At 37.1% G+C, this 20062-nt stretch overlaps 1 protein-coding gene across 2 annotated transcripts in view; it reads right to left on the minus strand.

The window, feature by feature from the left end:
- Positions 1-15888: 15888 nt before the first annotated feature.
- The window catches only part of NFATC3 (nuclear factor of activated T cells 3), a 65407-nt gene continuing 61233 nt past the window's right edge, over positions 15889-20062 (minus strand). For both annotated transcript variants that reach the window (XM_030457494.1, XM_030457493.1), the window contains one exon: positions 15889-19365. In XM_030457494.1, the coding sequence (XP_030313354.1) occupies positions 19247-19365 (119 nt within the window). In that variant the 3' untranslated portion in view covers positions 15889-19246. The remainder of the gene's footprint in view (positions 19366-20062) is intronic.

A 20062-nucleotide genomic window follows, 5' to 3' on the forward strand; every position in this document is an offset into this window, starting at 1 on the left:
CCCAGGCTAACTTGAAATTTGTAGCAGCTCTGCCATGTGCTAGGTCTTTATCTGCTAAAAAAGTAATGTGGCTATCACCAGCTGCTGTTTTCATACCTGTTTAGCATGGGATGACGGAAGCTAATCCCCAAAATTGAGTATTTCATGCTGTGTGTTTGTAGGAAACCTAACAAGTGTGACTTTGTGCACTGTGGATGTTTTTTAGAGCTTGCCTGAGCGAAGCAACTGCAAGGCCAGATAGAGCATTTTGGTGAGACCAGAGACCCCCTGCTGGGTGTCTCACAACGGGCCCGACCTGGAGACAGTCGTTCTCCGAACTTCACTGCGTGTACTGAAAACACAGCGGGGTTTTGCAGCACGATATGAAGGAACAGCAGTGCGTTTAAATGCATTCGTGTTGCTCCGATTTCAAAACCTGAGGGGGCTCAGGAGCGCTGCGGAGCCGCGCGTGCTCTTCCCGCCCTTGGGGCGCGGGCCGGCGGCTCGAGCTGCCAGCGGCCGTTATTCACCTCAGCCCCCACCCGGCGGCCGTCCCTCATGTGAGCTGGGAAGGGAAGGCGACCTCCATCTGCCTCCTGGTGTCTCACCCTTTTTCGCTAGGAAAATGAAACGGGCCCGCAGAACCTCTCGGCATGTGGAGGTGGTCCTGGAGGGTCCTTTTCTCCCACCCAAGTCAGCTTATCTCCACCGCGTCTTAAGACCTGACACCTGATAGCAAAGTTTTTTTCCCTCACCACTGGCGCTGTTGGCGTTTGAAGTTTTCTTGCAGCAGTCTAAGGAACAAATCCCACGTAATTAGAATTAGGCCCTCCTCTCCCGGCCTGATGGCTTCGACCCATCAGACAGGCTGCCCCCCTCAGGGATGATGAGGCTCAGCTGTGAGGGGTTTTTGCTCTGAGAGCAAGAGGAGGGGTTGTTCTAGTCATACTTCTTTTCAGCATTGCAGAGCTCAGGCATGGAAGCTTCTGGAATTTAAGGTGTGATGACGTTTATACCTTAACTGCTTAAAAAACTCATCAAAAATACAGTCAGGAGCTATTAACCTGCAGTTTGGCAGGAGAGGCTTTCTAGCTGATAAACTGGCTTGCAAATCCAAGTGTTCTCCTACACAAATGGAACATAAAGATTTGGATCATGCATCTTTGAATGATGGCTTACGTGACTGGAAAAGGCTGGGCACTTGGGGTAAGGCCTAAGTATTTTTTATTCTCTTTGGTATATGCATTTATTCCTTGTGATTGAATTTTGAGACTAAGCTGTGTTACAGAAGGGATTGCTCTTTGCGTTTGTATGATTTAATGGATATGAAAGATAAATACAGAAAATGTTAAGCTTTAACTGTTTTACCAAAGAACAAGTAACATTTGTGAAAGAATTGTGATTTGGTTGTTACTGTTGTTAAAAGAATTCTCGTGCTGTCATCAGCCACAAAACTTATTTCTCAAAAAAGCATCTTGTTGTGTTCTCACAATCACCAAAATGCCTTACCTGCACCTGTATTGTATTATTCTATATAGTTGAAGAACACAATTAGCTTTATTTTTATTTCATCTCTTTGATTCATACTTCTGAGAATGCTAGCTTGGATGTGATACCTTTATTCCTGTAATTTCTTCTACCATTTTCTTGATACTGATAGTTTCACCTAGATATGTGTATCTTGGTCAGCCCATGCGGTGTTCCTCCCTGGTTTAGAAAGAAGGTATCTTATTCTTAGTACTTTTGTTTGAGTTGTTTGAGCTAAGGTGAGACTGAAGAGTTTGAAATGGCAGTTCTCTGATCGTCAGTGGCAGCTGTGTTTCCAGATCAGGTGTTCTGTGTTGGAACTTGATCACCTGCAGAGCAGACTTGTGCTAGACAGGCTTGTAAGTTTTGCTTGTTTATGTAAATTAAGATATTTTCAACATGCTCGGTTCCTGTTTGGTTTTGTTTCTTTTCTTCTGTAGGAAAGAAAGCCTTTCAGCAGTTCCGTTTTTGAAATAGTATCTGTTTCATTTCATCCAGTTAAAATTAATTACAAGACTTGTTAGAGTTGCTGTCTAACAAGTTTCTTCCTGTTTTGCATACATCTATATTTGACAAAGTCCACAGTAATGATTTTTGAGTCTGACACTTAGAGTATCTTATATAAGCTGATTGCAGCTAAAGATTGCCTGAAATATTCTAAAGTAGAAAACCCTTCTGATATGTGCCAAGGTTTGCCACTAGTCAGTTTAAAACTTTGTCTTTTTACATCTATTTTTATATGGTTTTTAAATAGACAAACCTGAAATAAACTAGAGGATAGGTTTTTTTTCTTTTTTTTCTTTTTATGTAATTAGGTGAGGGCTGCTATTTTATTTAGCTGAATATGCAGTTGGAAAATATAAATATTCAAAGAAAGATGATTTATCTGGACTTCCTAATGGCTGTTTCTTATGTGGATGTGTTATTATATTCCTCTTTCATTTTACTTTATATACTTGATGATTTAAAAAAAATTTTCTATCCATTTGATGTTGCTTATTCTGTGATAATAAAAAAGTCAAGTTTAAACAAAATACCTTCCCTTCTGTAAACATTATTGATTTATTGTTACAATTGTATCTATTTAACTGTGTCTTCGAGAGAGCATATTTTGCTTTGGGTTTGTGGAGTTGTTTGGGGTTTTTTTTGTAATCTTTAGTCAGAGGTGGGAGTAGGAGTTTTTAGACAGGAACAACAGAGACTTTTTAGTTTGGTATTGTACTTTTTTTTTTTTTTTAACAATTGATTCAGTGTTTATTGCCTGCACTAATGTTTGCTACCAGCAGATGTCCCCTTTTAATCAGATTTTGAAAGCAGTGTGCTTAGAATACAAATGGGGGCCTGGGAGTTCCCAACTGCTGTAGAACCTCCTGTATACTGATGTTTGCTAGCCTGAAAATCGGAGGTTATTGTGTTTCCTAAGAAACAGCTGATATAAAAGAAAAAAATTGTTCTTTTCCAGGTTTTTCTGTACTAATGTTTTCTTTGTAGTGTAGTGTGTTTCTCGATATTTGATAGGGTTGTTTAGAAATGTACACATTTACTTTAAGTGCTGAAAATTACAGTAGTATATGACTAGTTAAAAACAATACACTTAAGTCGCGCTACAAAAGAAATCATTAAAATATCTATAATAAATCCAGTGGTAATGATGGTACAAAAAGAGTGCTTTAAGCATGACCCAAATGTGAAAAAATATTTTGAACATAAACTAAGGAATGAATAAACACAGGCAAAATGACTCAAGTCACCTGTCTTTAAGAAAGAAAGAAAGAGAAAAAACCTTATACCAATAGCACAAAGTTAAGTGTTCATGACTGGTTAAATTTGCCAGGAAAACACATGATCTGATTGCATGCCTTTGATTGCGATAGCTCTCTGCTCCCAACTGGTAGATCTAAGCATGGTGTTTATGCTTTGCTGATTGATTTACTTGCTTTTGGCTTTGTGGTTGGTTCTTGGTTTCCTTCTGCAGTATAATGTCCTCAATATTGGCAAGGTTTCTCTTTGAGATGTAGTGACTTTCTCAAGTTGCATGTTCAGCTCCTCCATTGCTGGGAGTTGTAAAGTACTGTTGACAGAGAGCAAATCTGCTGTTCTTGTTTGTTTGGATCCTCTCTACAGCCTACTCCAGATCCCGGCGTGGTGGCCAGATACAGACACCAGCACTCACTATACTCCTGATGATTCAGAGTTCAACATGAGGAGAACTGGACTTGACATTTACTTCAGCCTTCCAAAGGCCCATGTATGATGATCTGAGTCACCTGTATAGGTTAACTTTCCCTCATAAGGAAAAATGTAGGCTTGTTTTTGTTTTCAGCCTTTCCTTGCACTAAGTTTGTTGAGGTGGCAGAAAGTACAAAGGAATATTTAGAGACAAGGGAGAATTTAGTGAAAGGCTCAGCCTCGCTGAGCCAGTACCAAGAGAATAAAAAATTTAGATTTATAAGAATGCAGCCCACCTTGTGTAAAAAGCATAGGAATGTTCAATGCTTTTAGACCTTCAAGGACATTGTTACTTTGTTAAGCAATAAGTAAAAATGTGAACAACAACACATTGCTTTGCTTTCATTTTGTGAGAGCAGGTTTTAAAATAGACCTGATGAATGTGCAATTGTTCTGGTTTATATCTTGTACTAGTTCCAACCTTATAGCTGTTACAGCATTGTAACTTTGTAATATTTTTGTTGGTGGTACCAGAGTCTTTTTGTTTGTTTTCAATGATTACCTGTTTTCAGCACTTAATTTTCTGCTTGCTAGAACTAGGGTGAAAACTAATGTGCCACTTGCAATGAGACAGTAGAAATTTTTTTAAATGTTTAATTTAATGTTCTAATAACTGAGGATGCTTGAAATTAATGCAAATGTAGCTTTTAATATATGTTCTCATGCAAAAAGCTTCAAAAGCTGGGTGCTTTTAAAACAATATTAAAAAGTATGCAAGAGCAAAGTCAAGAAAATAATTGTTATATTTCTTACCACAATCCACAAGAACAGACTAAAGGAAACCACATCAGAGTTAACTGAGGAAAGGAAGAGTGAAATGTATGATGGCATTTTGTAGATGGGAAAACTTGCAGGAATTTTCTTTTAGAAGCTCTGCAAAACTGTTGAATATTGAACAAATCTCTCTGATGTGTGCAGTGGAGTAGCAGTAGAATTTAGTTTTCTTTGCTGCATTCAAAACACCTGTGCCCTTGTCATGAAGAGTAGGATCTGTTCGTGATGTTTTCTGTACTATTTTACTGTTGGGGATCTGTCTTCCTAAGTCCAGCTGGGCACTGCTTTGACCATGGATGGCAGATATACAAATACTTGTGGAAAAATGGGAAAGGTGTGCTGTAACTGAAGAGCAGGAAGGCAGGCAAGGATTAGGTGCTTCCTCAGCTCTAGTCAGAGCTTGAGAGGTTAAGTGTTGAAAGGCCAGTTTGAAACTCATCTTAAGTGTGATATTTGTTGCTACAACTTGATCCAATGAATTCTTATTTAAAAATACTCTGAAAATGTGGGTCTTGTTCCCATTGGATTAGATGTGTCTTTTGTTTGTTTTGTCTAAGATGTGTCTTAGATTTTGTTTGATGCAATGCAGTCCTTGTGTGAAAATCCATGCAAGCTACACTGAATATTAATTGTAGTAATAGCATCAAATGAAAATGTCCTTGATAAGGCCAGGATTATTTTTTTGAAAAGCAGTGCAGAAACCGAAACCAAATCAGTTTTTCTTAACTTTTACTGGTGCTGAAGTAATCTGTGCATGATGAATATAAGTTGTAAGATCCCTTATGTTGATTTATGTTTTCTGTATGACATTAATTTTTTAACAATTCTAAAATTACTTACCAGAAGTCAAGTACATTGTATGCCTGATGGTATCTGGATCTGTAGGTCATAAGGTGATATATCTAAAAAAGGCAGATAGTTCTAAGCAAGCAATAAAAAGTTGGAATTATACCTGTTACTGCTCATGTGAATAATAAACCATTTGTCTTGCTTGCAATGAGGAAAAGGCTTAAGGATGGCAGCTGCCATGTTTTCAATGAAATCTGACTTCTGTTTGTCTCCTAAATTGAATTTTTTTCTTGGCTAAAAGATACTGGTACCTGAGAGAGCAGCATATCAGTGTTTTTTATTAGAGTCACCCAATCTTACATTGTAAGAAGTAAATGACCCTGGAAAATAAAGGATTCTGAATTACAGAATTTTCAGATTGTGGGGAGAGTTTTGGAGCTAGTTTAGAAAAGAAAGTGAATTACAATGCCATGGTCCTAGACACTGATAAGGGCATTGCAGAGAGGCAGTGTGCTAACATGTGAAATTGGGAATGCAGTGAAGGCAATATTGAGGGGTGGGTTTTTTCCCCCCCCCTATGTTGTACACTGTCCCCAGGAGATCATCTAATTGTTCTTTCTTAAACACAGCCACTCTGAAAAAGCATGGTGATTTTGTAGTGTACTAACTTGCAACAGAAATGGGCCTGAAGTCCTTTCAATTTTGGATGTTGTTGCCTCCAGTGGGTTTGTAATGACTGTACTATTTTGGCTGGTGGCATAGGGATCAACATTACTTTTCTGAGGATTTAGAAGGTGGGATGATTTTCAGACCTGTTTTGAACAGGAAAAGCAAGTTGGAAATATGCTGAGGAGGCAGTCTGCAGAATTAGCCAATACTGTGAATAAGATGGGCTGGGGTGAGCTAGAGACAAAAAGCATTCCTGCTGGCAGACTGTTCTTGGGAAAAAACAGAAATGGAGTAGAGAAGGTGAGGAGAAAAATCGGTCAAAGCATTTTATAGATTTAACTAAAGCTGGGGAGCTCTGGAACTGCCATCAAAGCAGCCTCTGCAGCACTGCGTGTAGGGAGGTCAAAAAGCTGGACAAGTAAGAGTGCGGTTAACAGCACAGAGATCACTCTGCTTATGTTGCTAGTCTCACATACTGCAGTCACAAGTGACTATCAAAGGATAAACTATATTTATATAGAGAGAGAGACATGAAATTGGGGGAAAGGTTGCTGGATACAATTGCAGTTCAGTGTATGTCATTGAGCATAAATTAAGGTCTGGCTTCTAAATACTGAATAGGAAATTTGGTTTGAAATCAGAAGAGCTAAAGAACAGCTTTTTTTAATGCCAGCACCTCAGTTTTCATCCATGTAAAACAAGGCTTGTTTAGCAAGAGGGAACATGTTTACAGTGACATCAATACAGATATCGGTATTGATGTCTCTGTAAAAATCATGTAACTTTGAGTGTAATTATGGAGCTGGCAAGGAAGCAGGCAACCTTGTATTTTAGAAGCCATCAAATTGTGACTCTGGCATTTGAGTCAGAAATTCTTCAGAAAAGAATTAAAGAATAACTTTTGAAATCTATTGAGCAAGAACAGCACATATCTTCAGAGTCTTCTTTTATGTATTGTTACCAGGTTCAGAAACATTTAGTATCATATTAACTATAGATACAAAATTTATGGAATATACACAAAAAATATGGTTGCTGTTTAAATGACTATGCGTCTAAAAACTGAACTCTACAAATTCTTTGTGTAAGAGGACTTGCATTTTTTTCTTGAATGCTCAAAACCACTGCCCTCCCTGCCCCCATTTGAACGCTTCTCTATTGTTCAGTGTACCCAGGAAAAAATAAGACTCTGTGGTTTATCATTCATTTTTATTTTCTACCCACAAAAACCATAGGATGTGGGGTTTCTTAAACTTTCATATGAAAAACACTCCATCCTTAGTCCTCAAAAATCAACAGTGGAACATTGATACCTAAGATTAGTCTTTTGGGACCTTTCTTGATGCAAGTATCACACAGTGCTTTGCAATCCATGTTGTATACATGGTATTGTGAGTGAGTAGTCTGGTTGTGCAGAATGGTAACTAGTATGACAGTTATTGCCTTTTCTGTCTTACGTGGGTTCTGTTGATGTGCTTTGAGAATTATATGATGCTTCATGCTTGTTGCCTTTCAGTCACCCTGGATCTGATAGATTAACAACAGTATGTTTTTAATGAATGACAAAAATCTAAGATCTGAAACTCAACCTCATTTCTTCACCAATGTCAAGGTCTGTAAATAGATGATCATGAATAATACAGAAAAGAATTCAAAATACTCCCTGTCCCTCTGGTGGCTTTGCAGTGGTACAAGGAGTAAAGCATGGAAGGTTTGTTTGTTTGGCTTTTTAAAATATGAAAATGGAAGTGGTAATTTATACTAAGTGTGATAAAATTAATATGAAAGGAAAGCTTTTTTCTGACCTTTTGATGCATATGCTCCTCAAATTTTGTTTCCAGAATGCTTTTATGGCACAGCCTGTACTGTGTTTCAGATCTAAGGGTCTCTGGCCTGTTCTCTGTATCTTCCATCTTCAGAAAATACCCCAGCACTGAACAGTGGACACTTTGTAAACTCTGCATAATGAACATTTTATATTGAACTGTGGTGTGATTTGTCTTGAGCCTTTCTCTGAATATATTGCACAAACAGTGTAGGCCAGCAATCAACCCAAAGCAACTTCCACCACTGCCCAGGTTTCTTCTGATCGACCACTGCCCAGGTTTCTTCTGATATTCCCTACTTCTACAGTTTGTTTGTAAAAAAAGCTCATCTAGTTTTGGGTATATTTGAACCATGATATCATTTATTTTAAAATTTTCTTTGCTATGTGCTTTATTTTCACATAAGATCTCAACACTGAATAAGATCTGTAACTTGTCAATTTTTTATCCTTCCCTTCCCTAATTGTTCAGACTTTCATTTGGAAGCACAAAGAAATACCTTTTTTAAAAAAAGCTATTTTTTGAGGTGCATACAGTAAATGCAGTCCACTTCAGACCAATAGTCAAACCACACGAGTAGCCTTTTGACTCAAATGTATGAAAGTATTGAAGATTATGTCATCTTGATAATGCTTCATTATGGGAAAGCATTTCTTTCTTTCAAAAAGTGCCTCTGCATTTATCTTACTGCAGTCCTCCCTAAAAGATAGCTAATGTGGAGCTTGATAAATAATCCTTTCTGCACAGCTTCTAAGAGTAATTTAATGGACATTTCTGAGTGGAGGTACTGATGGGAAGATTTTTAAAGGAAGTATCAAGGGTTGTCTGACAAACTAAGGTGAATGGTTTGGCTTTTAAATCAGAGCAAAAAGTAGGGAGCTGATTTTGGTGAGTACGTAGTTTGCTGCTGTGCTGTGAGAGCACACTTTGTGCCTACTGTTCCCAGCCCACCCACCATGTTCTAAGAAGAGCTCAACTCTTCAAGTAGTGTAAACATTGCTCCAGCTGTGTGAATTCAGAGGAGTGGCTACACTACTTGCTGGAAGGCCAACTAAGGCCAGCCTTAATTATGCAAACATTTTAAAGAAAATAATTTAAATATTCCCAACACTGAGAAAACAAAGATTTCCTCTTAACCCTGCTATTGCAGGAAGGTGTTTTCCTGAAGGACAAGGTTTTTTCTTTTGAAATGGCTTCTCTTTCTAAAAGCCCTCACTGAATCATCAGTCCTATCTGGCTGTGCCTCTGAATCTAGTATCTCCCTTACATAGGGAGATTTCTCCATACAAAATTCTGCAGTTCTTCCTAGACAAATAAGGCTGCAGGGGGGGTTTTGGTCTCACTGAGGGTTTTTTGAGATATGTACTTTTGCGAGTTTTGGCATACCAGAAACTTGTTCTGTAAGGTTTAATGCTATCTTTCATAAATACACCTTAATGTTTCCTTTTTTTTTTTTAAATATGCATTTTTTCTGTGGTAACAACCAGCTGTGTAATACTGTCTTTCATACAGTTACCTTTTTGTGGTAAGGGGCTACTGAAGAGTTTCTTAGCCGTTGTTTGACATGGCTGGTGTTTGAGGCAATTATTTCACGTGGTTTGGATGGTTCTGTACTGTTATAGGAACACAAGAGGGACACTGAATTAATTCTTTGTATATAAATTATTGATTACTTTTAAATTAATGAAACTGGGGAGAGATGCGTATGTTAAAAATTTCTAGGGTTCATCAACCACCATCTGTTACTTAAGAAAATTTGAGGTTGAGGCATTAGGTGAACCTAAGTCTCTTTTAGTAACACAATTTTGGAAGACTGTAAATATGAAATAATAGTAACAGAATGAAGTGAGGTAACATAATCAGTTCTAACCAAAGAGCTAGCAGAAGCAGATAATATGAGCACTTGTTGCAGATAATGTGAGGACTTTACTAACACTGTCCTGCCCCCTCCTCACACAGTTGCTGCTTAGTAGCTTACCTCCTTCATGAGTACAAGGGGACCTGTTGTGAGAGCATCATCTGAGCCTGTCTAATCCTGGCATTTGAATTAGGCTTTCTAACTGGGAGGAATTGTATCACCAGTCCTTCTTCTCTCCTCCCCAGTGGTATCTGATATGGATTCAATAAATGGCATGGAGGGGGAAAGAAACCATTATTTTTCCATTTGCACCTTAAATTTCCTCTGGTTTGGCACTGAGTTTAAATAGCCACTCTGTCTGGAGGTAGGGAGGGAATTAACTGAAAAAGCTGTGGATGGTTGAAGGTTTGAGTTACGGGAAATATCAGTGGTGGAACAATTCATGATCAATATACAGTATGTTGGAAAATGCTGAGACTGAAAGGTGCACATCATAACCGATAGGACTCTAAAATGCTTTATATGCATTACCCAAAACGTGTTGAATTGTGGGAACCAGGGATCAAAGTACTCCACAGATATTTGATGCTATTTCTGTGGGACATAGTGAAAAATAACTTAATGGAATTCAAATTATGATTGCTTAAGAGAACATTCACCTTAGTGGCCTGTACAAACTCAGATAATTATATACTGTGCCTACTTCAGACTCATCTGTATTTCAGCTGGCTGTGACATTTATTAATGTTTTGACTTCCTATGACTAATATTAAGCACTTGCTGCATTCAAGCTGATTGGAAGTTTTCTTCTAAACATGAATTTTTTGCATTAATTGAAATACCTTGTAGTGTAAATTGGGTTAAAACCAAAATTAGAGCACAAATTGTCTATGATGCAGTGATACTGAAAAATTAGTCTATTCCAAGACACCTTTGTCCATTCAACCAAAGCTTGTTGGATGCTGTAATTTTCTGCCCCTTGTGAGCCTTGGGGTTCAAGTATGTGACTAATAACTGACAGCACAGCAGAGAACCTGAAGTGTGGCCAAGACTTACTAGAAGTTATTTTTGTCTCTCTGTCAGCTGTTCCCCAAGCAGTGGCTTTTGAACTACAAACCCTCTCTGTTACTATTTCAGCGCAGTGGGTGAAGCACTGGGTAGCCAGTTCACTTGCTAGAGGGTCTTGAAATCTCAGTTTAGAGATTCACCATGTGTTAGGATGAGGGATACCTTACTGTTACCCAGATTACTTTACTGGTATGAGTGAGCTGTGATTTAGATCGGTTTTTTTTTTTCATGAAATGCATAGGTGTAGAAATAAACAAAGAACCCCATATTTAGTCTAGTTGCATTTATACTATGTGAGAAAGCTTTTTGCTCTTTTTCCTTCTGGTAAGAGCTGCTAAAGGATTTAGCCTTTGTGTCTTTTGTCTCTTTGCTGGGACATCTTTAGCTTTTACAGCCATTATTCCTTTTCAAGAGAAGCCTTTCTTAGAGGACTTACACCAGTCAAATCTCTCCTGCCCCCCTTCTTCCAGATCCTATTCTTGAGTAAGAGAAAGCTAGGCCACCCTCTGAGAATAAAAGCTGGTTCCCTTCCATATGTATATAAATATTTCCACATATTAAGCATCATTTCTTTTACTAAACTGTTTAGGTTTTGCCTAATGAGGTGCTAAATTCTCTCTCCTCTGGTTTTGATGGATACTACTGCTTGCTGCAGAACAGTTTCTCCGAGGCCCTGTATTCTTTATCAGCCTGTATACTCAGTACTTGATGGAAGCAATGAAGGAGGGCAAAGGCACAAAAAACTTGAATAATAAATGCAGGAATATGCTCTGCCTAGCCAGTGGTATGTTTAACTCTTTATTATCTAAAATGTATTTTTAACAGCTTAACTGCTATCTAAAAAGTATTGGTAAATTTGCAAGAATTTATCTCCTATGAAGTAGGAGTTGAGGTTAACTTTCTGTAGTAGTGGAACACTGAAATTGGAGACAGACCTGCTCAATAACAAATTTTTACTTCTTTTTTTTTTCCCCTTTATATATTTTGTATGCCTCCTTTGATCTAAGGAAACCTTACTGGTCTCTAATGTCATTTTGGCAGCTGGATTAGTTCTAAAGCATTTAGGCTCAATCAGCATTTTAGACTTTTGGTGAAACTCTGCTGACAGTCACAAAATGTATGCCTCTCTGAGTGTCTCCAAACCACCATGTCATTCAGCCCAGTATTTGGCCAGTATTGGATTGCTTGTTTCCTTCATTGTTTGTGCAACTTTTCCATTATAGTTTCTGTCAGTGGTGAGGTCAGATGGCAATGATGACATTCCTGGCATAGCTTCTTTTTTCATATCCTTAGAAAAAATAATCCCATAGTAGCATTTAATTTGGTTTCAGTATTGCCTTATTTGTCCTACTGACTTGATGACTTGTACTGCTCATCCAGCAACTCTGACTACAGGCAGGCAAATGTCACAGGGTTGCATTTGCTGTTCCTTGAATAAAGTTATCCTCAACCTCTTGTTTTTGCTTTTGGTTAAAGACTTTATAAGCAAATTTTAATTCTTGGTAAGGGAAGAAGTTGTGAGAATGTGGAGTTGCACAATTGCCTGTATTAGCAAAACAGTAAGTGTGCAAAATAGTGCAGCTAGAGACAAGAACAATTACTACAAGGACTTAGGATGATCATGCTGCACAGATCTGAACAGCAATTGTAAGCCAGTTGTAAGGATTACTGTCTATGAGCATACAGTATACTCAGAGACAGTGCCTGGAAAGCTCAGTGTTTGAATGGCCTTCCAGTGCTTTGGAGCAGGCTGTGGAGCAGCTCTGAAGGCACTTCCTCAAATGACAGAAGACTGGAAAAAACTGTTCGGACATCGTACTCACAAAATTTCCTACTTGGAAACAGTGACATGCTGATTTTAAAAGTTTGTCTTGTCCCTTTCCAACACATTGTAAAAAGGCTTGGCTGGTGGATACAGCAGGAAGTTAATGGAATATTTACAGTCAGATCCTTTTATTAGTGAGGAAAAACCTATGCCTGTACAAGAACAGGCAGAACACTCAGCTATTGTGTGCTGTGCATGCTTCTTGCAGAGTTGTTGCTGCTTAGCAGAGAGAATCCATTGCACCTTTTGTACCAAGCTATATCAAATCTATGAAGGCAAACCTAACCTTTCATGCCTTGTCCTAAAAGTGCTCAGTACCAGATTAACTCCAAAAGCTGATGTTAAAGCCAGCACTGTGCTAACTTCACTTGTGCTATTTGCTGATCTAGGATGTTAAAAATCTAGGCTCAGGGACTTGTGTGTTTGGTGCTAGAAGCTAGAGGTGCTAAGGTATAGAGGTAGCTGTTATTTTTTAAAACTACCTGTTTTCTTAGAAACATTTGCCTTCTCATCTGACATGATTTTCAAAAATCTGCTTCCTTGTCTTCTCTGCTTTTTATTAAAGAAGGACCTTTCCAAGTCATGTCATTTCTCATTCCACCGGCAATAGAATTTGTAAAAGTAGTTACTCCATTTTCTCTCCTGCTTAGCTCGTGAGATACCACTGATTATCCAACACTGCATCCCCAAATATTTTACTGAATGTCTGAGTCCTCTTCAACTGTATCACTTTTCTTTGAAAATTATGACATGCTGACCAAAAAACACAGACAAGGGCAGAATAGCAGTAGCTTTTCTCATATACAGAGGTGAGGTGGTGGATAGGATAGAGAATGAGTAGGTGGGAGGATGGAACTAGAAACAAAAATTGGAATCTGATTATTGAGATTAAAAAAAAAGAAGCAGCAAGAAGCAAACTCTTAGCACACCTGGGGTTCCAATACTCACAATTATTTGTAGTATTAACTGTCAGAGAGTTTACATTGAGCTTCTTGATACATGGGGCAGAACCTTTTGGATCAGAACTGATTATTATTTTCAGATTGTCTTGCCTCTGTAATTTTCAGGCTCTTTAGCCTGTACTTCCCACCCTCTTACCTGGGAAATCAGTCTGTTGAAACTCCAGAATTTTTCCATGCTTTACATATTTTTTTATTTCTTCTAGCGACCCAACTTTTTATACTTTCATTGGTTCCCCTTTATGGATAACATAGCTTCTACATACAGAAGGGTTTACTGTAAATATATTCACCTTTTTAATTTTCTTTGTCATGGTGGATCTTTATGTAAAAAATGTTCAATGACAGCATTTTATTTTCAAATACATGTGGAAAGGCTGGGCCCTTGGGCTTCAAATGGCTGATTTGAGAAAGATTTCTATGTTTTCTAGATGTCACAAAATCTAGTTATGATGAGACTGGAGGGTTAATTAATGATCTTGCAGAAAACACGGCCTTACTGGCTCTCAAAGGTTTTTTGCTCTTTGCTTATTTGCCCACAATTTTATTATTCCCCACTTAAAAGCCTGTGTTCCATTATCACCAAATAAAAATATATTCAGTGTGGCTTCAGAGAGCTGTCCTGTTTCTTTATGTAAGGTTTAACTCTTTCTGTGGTGTATTAAGAGGTCAGGGCTGAATTATTAATAGTGCACAGAAGTTAACATAGCTTGCTAACAGGTTAAGCTGTGCATGGACAACTTCATGGGACTATTAAGGCATAAGCTGCTGAAATTTTCTTGTACCTATGATCATATGCATTACTTTAAGATATACATCAATTGCACCAACACTTACCTAGGTATTTTGTATTAGTAAAGGTGTCGAGAAATGTCAGAATGATTTTTTTGAGGGAGGCCCTGTGTAATAGCAACAAGCAGACTATAAAACAGTCTTCTTGCTCTTACCAGCAGATGTCAGAACAATGACAGTAAGATAAAGTTTAATTATTTTATTTTTCTTTTTTATCCCAATTTTCAGACAATATTTAAAGATAAAATATTAACGAATAATAATAAACCAACAAAAACTTCACTCTAAATCTTCAGAAACAGCTTGGAGAACTTGTGTAGCTTGACTTCTCTAGCAGATCAATCTTTTCTACAACAAAATACAAGCCTTTGCAAAGCTTGTATTTTACTTACCCGTATCTTCTTACTGATTATTTACCTTGCAGTATGGTTATTTTTTCCTCCTGTTGTATTTTACATGTAGCAAATGTTACTGGTAACAAAAGAAACAATAGTTTATTGTAAAGTAAATGTTTCTTAGAGAATCTCAGCAAATGACAGTGCTTTTTTGTGTGATAAGAATGACTGATAAATGTTATCCTTAGAGAAGTCTGGATAACGAGTGGACATTACCAGAGAATGTTTTGTATGCAAACCTATACATAAATTTAAATATATTAGGAAGCTTTTTTCTTTTTCATGTTGGACTGTGTACAGACTGAGGCCTTCTAATGGCTGGTCACATACCTTAATATTTTCATCGCTACAGCAGTGCCTAATTTCTGAATAGTATTCTTGTCAATGAATTAAACTCAAAATGAAAACAAACAAACAAAAACAACAACAAAAAAAGGTGTGAGGCTATTTGGAAAAATCTCAGTCCTTGCCTAATTCACTACAGTGCAGTAAACTTTGGATCTAAAGCATATAGTTGTATTTTGAGTTAGGCTGGTAGAGGTGGCAGGGAGGAGGGATAAAAGTCCAGAAACAAGAGGAAGGAAGCAGATAGCACAGTATTGGTGCAGAATATCGTAAGGGAATAAGAGCTACAATAAAAGAATTAAAAGTCCTTGATTTATGCCAGCACTTCCTGAAGGCTTGGGTCCTAGCTGAACAGAAATTTCGGGTTACCTAATGTCACTGAGAGAAGATGTAGATTTTAAGACCTTAATCTACTGTATCATTCCCAAAGGCATTTCCCTAACTATTGTGAGATCAGCCAAGATTCAGCAAACAATTTAGATTTTGTAGGAATTCTACATCTAATTCTGAAACAGTTTACTGCATCTTGCCTATGATACTATACTTCAGGAATGGACATTACTGTTTATGATGTATTATCCCATTAGTAATTTCTGGAATAATTTATCAAAATAATCTGCTGGCACTGCTGATCATTTATTACATACGCAAAGGCCTACTGTTACTGGCTCTAGGTTGAGCCCCAAACTCTTACTATATTGCTTCAGAATCTCCACTCTTCTAGGGGGAATATTAAATGTCCCTAATTTAACACATCACAACTGAACACAGCTGTTTACCACTGCACTGCAAATAAGGAGTTTCTTCTTGCTATGCATTTGGGCATGCATTTTAAAGAAATGACAACGTTTGATTTTCTTTTTTTATTTATTTGAACACTATGATTTCAAGAGCCTAAATGCAAATTCTTCCCTTTCTTTCTGCAAGTAGCACTGCAATCATAACTTACAAAAATGTTTAAAATACAAAATGTACATGAAATTACAATACAAGGCTCTGTAAACATCTAGAACTTAATCTTTATTGTCCCACATTTTTAAATATAAAACTTCAATTTAAAGGATTTCCAAACCTCAAGGAATGACATCCATTGTGAGTATCAAAAATAGAGTTTCAAACCTTTGTTTTTATCAGAACAAAACTGTCATGTTATTTTCATTCTTTGGTTTAAAAAGGATGGCAGTTCCCCTGATAACATGGAAGTTTTACAACAGAAATTCAGATTGCTACTTTGTGGTAATTTCAGAAATCGCCCCACCCCCCAGTCTGGATTAACACACAATCCCTTAATTTTTTTGCTTTTACCACTCATCTTTGACCGTCCTTATAGAAAAACACCTTTATCATTAAGGCTTTCCTTCAAGATAATCTAAATTATTAAAAAATTTGGAGAAGTACTCAGGGAGAAGACATAAGGGCAAGGAAGTGGATGCCCACAAAATATCAACAGTTGCCGGGTTCTGTTGCTTACTTAAATTTGCATAGTCCAATAGAGATTGTGTGCTTTTTATATCACTAAAATTATATAAGATTAACAGTCTTTACCTATGTTATCACACAAGCTAAAATAAAATTAAGACCCTTGTATTGAAGCTTTTACAAGGCAAATACAAAACTGCTTTAGTATCCAAAGCTATATTTTTTAAATTTAATTTTTAAATAGGAAAGCATCTCTATGTCTACAGGCATCAAGGTATTTAAAGGCATCAGAAAATTTAGTGCATAGCAACTCCGGATTGTTTGGGCTCCTATATTTTAGGTACAGTGTAAATTCCAGCTACTTAGAGAACTTGCAAGGGGGATCTGTACCAGTAGGATAAGGAGCATAAATCCCATACAGTATGAACAGCTTTTAAGTTAGAATTCTGCTACAAACAGTGGTTTAATGCAAAAGACCCAAAACATGAGTGAAAATTGGAACATGCCATGCCACCAACACACAGTCTGAAGACAATTACATAGTTTATGGTGTTGTGTGGGGTTTTTTGGTTGTTTTTGAAGTGTTAAAAAATTAAGTAGATGGTATTTCTCAGCATGTGAATCATTTTCTAGGATCTTTAACATAAATGTGTAGACAACAGAGTAAGCACCATAGCTGAGGGGCAGTATCACACTTTTCAGATTGCAGCCCTGCCATCTTTTTCCTGCAAATTTTAATATTTGAACAATACATTCACAAAAAAGGTGCTTGAGATTTCCAGCACACACATAGTGGCCTTGCACTACAATGTTTGAAAAAGCTATGAAATATCAAGATGGTAGCTTTAGGCTGTACTCTTAAAAGGAAGTACATGATAAAGAGTTAAAATTTCACCCACTTAGTGTATGGGCTTTGCAAAAGTTCATGATTGAGCTATTAAAAAGATGTGATTATAGCTACTTTAATGGTATTGCTTGGGCAGTAACTTAAGTTTAGGGTAATTTTTTGCCTGCAATAGGCTCCATGGAAAGTTTTCCCCATGACTGTGTGTCAGAAAGCTCTATCAATAGAATCTGTGTTTACCCTTACAGGTATTATAGATCATACTTTAAGACAATTTTTACCAATTTTGAGTATGTAGTAATTTTCTATAGAAAGAGGAGTGTGTTCCACCTGTGTTAAACCACTAAAATATCCAGTTATCTGAACACAATTATTGTATTCAATGCAAATATGATTTATCTCAAAACTTTTGAATGTATTTACTCTTAATTTTTGTTTGAGCATCACAGCTCACCCAAATGAGGAACTAAAATAAACCTCTTCAATATTTTAAGGTTCTGTGTATTTCTGCTCTTTCTTGGCTGTGATAGTTGCACCCTTCATGTTCCAAATCAGAAAGCTGTGCAAATGACCCTGTCATCTGAGGGAGCGAAATCGCTGTGGCCTAAGCAGGAAGTTTCAGATCCTCTCCTAGGTTTCTAATCATAGAGGCTTGAGATTTTTAGTAACTATGTAAACAGATTGTTTCAACTGTATCAGGTTACGGGGATGACGTGCTTTTTGAGCACACGTTACTGCTGCTATCAATCTTGTGTTTCTTTGGTAGCTTCTGGTTCACACATTTACAATTAAACATGGACAATTTATACTACCTAGTCACTAATTCACAGGAAATTACTTTTTAGCAAACTGATGTTTATGAACAGATTAGATTTAGGGAACTGTAATTGTCATCTCCTTGGGACTTTCAAGTGGCATGGTCAGGCATACAGCATATAAAAGATACAGATGTGATCAAATGATTTATTGCACTGAAAACTTGAATGCCACTGATCTGGTGATTTCAAAACCATATTCTGTAGGGATAATAGTAACACTTAAATCCTCAGCAAATATTAAAATTTTTCCTGTATTTCTCTAACATGGCTTTGATGTTGCTGTTCTTTCATTTAAAATCCTACTGCTCAAATTTGATTACAAATGCAACTTTCTAAGAAAAAACTATTTCAAGAAGGAGACTGTGCTAATAAAGAACAGGAAGATAATCCACAAAGTTATAAAAGTTTAAATTTTGGAATGTCATTTCTATCCCAACACTTTCATGATGGAATGGTCTTTTTGCAGCCTATCAAGTAACATTTTTCAGTTTATAAACAAGTGCAGATCTATATTTGGCTTTGCTTCCTATGAATCTAAGAAAGAAAACACTACAGTTTTTGTAGACACAACGGCTTCCATGGCATTGGCTTCAGATGATGGGTATGATTTGCCGCTGGAAGATCATATTAAAAAAAAAATGAAACAATATAAGCTTAAAGGCTTTCCAAAACGACCAAAAGGTGTTACAAATAATCAGTTACAAACTATACTATCTCTAAGGGAAAGCAGCACACTGAAGATGTGTATTAAATCTTTTCCCACATTCAGTACTGTGAATATTATAAGAGCAAACTAACATCTCCACACATTTGAAGCACTTACAATATAAAAGTATTCTATTTAAATGCAAAAAGCAAAGCTTATTTGTAACTTTAAAACAGTTAAAATATCTGGTGTAGATTCCGTGTGTCCATTTTAAGAGTCTCTTTACAGCATCTGAGGAACTACAATTACAAATGCTCTGTCTCTACATCAAAAATGTAACCCACTAAAAGGGCTTTGCAAGGATCCACTGTTCCAGTTCATAAAGGCCACAGAATTGGAAGCACAGTAAATCTAAAGAGGAAGAAGATGAAGAAATACTCAGAAACTGTTGAGTTTTCATGATGTTTAGTTGTAAGCTTATCCGTTACTGGATTCCATCAGATAGTCTTGTCTCCAGAGATCCAGGACTTGCAGACTGGCTGGCCAGTGTTGTTCCATGAGACACTGAGATCTGTGACATATCTCTTCCTATGATCTCATTCACTACAAAAAAAAAATTTAAAAGTGACTGTTTTCATGCTTTCCAAAAGATAGAGCTCCTTAGTGTATCCCGTTTAAAAAGAAATTTTTCACTGCTAAGCCTTGATGCAATTAAGTAACAGAGGATGAATGAGGAACCTGGCTTCAGTAGCAGTTCAGGAAGGGGGAAGCCCTAGTTTCTCTTAGTATTATACTGTGCACTTACCATAATCCATGCTGGAGAATCACTAAACTGTGAAGAAAATAAGCACATACTTATTCATAACAACTACGTAATGGGAGGACATAGCATAGGTCGGTTAAGTACAATTTCCCCTCAGAACTCTTTCTGTTTAAGAGTGTTACAGGCACAATAAATAGTAATTCTTTGCTCTTTTCAGGCTACTTACAGAACTTCCTTAGAACTTGGATTTGGATTAATACAAAATTAATATTCTTTTAATATTATATACCTATTTAATTGGCCAGATTTATGAGTAGTTGATATTCTGAAACTGCAGTAATTAAATCTTCCTTAGCTATCAGCCAGCTTTCCTATAGTCAAGAATTAATATTGAGTAATATGCAGGTCACATCAGCTTGAGTGTCCATGTGTGTCGAGTTCAGCCAAGATTAGTCAACAAGTGAGGAATGCCACTATGAATTTAACAAATTAACACTTAGGTTATCAACAAGTGGCAACTTTGAAGTGTTGCTCTTA

This window comes from Calypte anna, chromosome 11, assembly GCF_003957555.1.
Source record: "Calypte anna isolate BGI_N300 chromosome 11, bCalAnn1_v1.p, whole genome shotgun sequence".
Taxonomy (NCBI): Eukaryota; Metazoa; Chordata; class Aves; order Apodiformes; family Trochilidae; genus Calypte; species Calypte anna.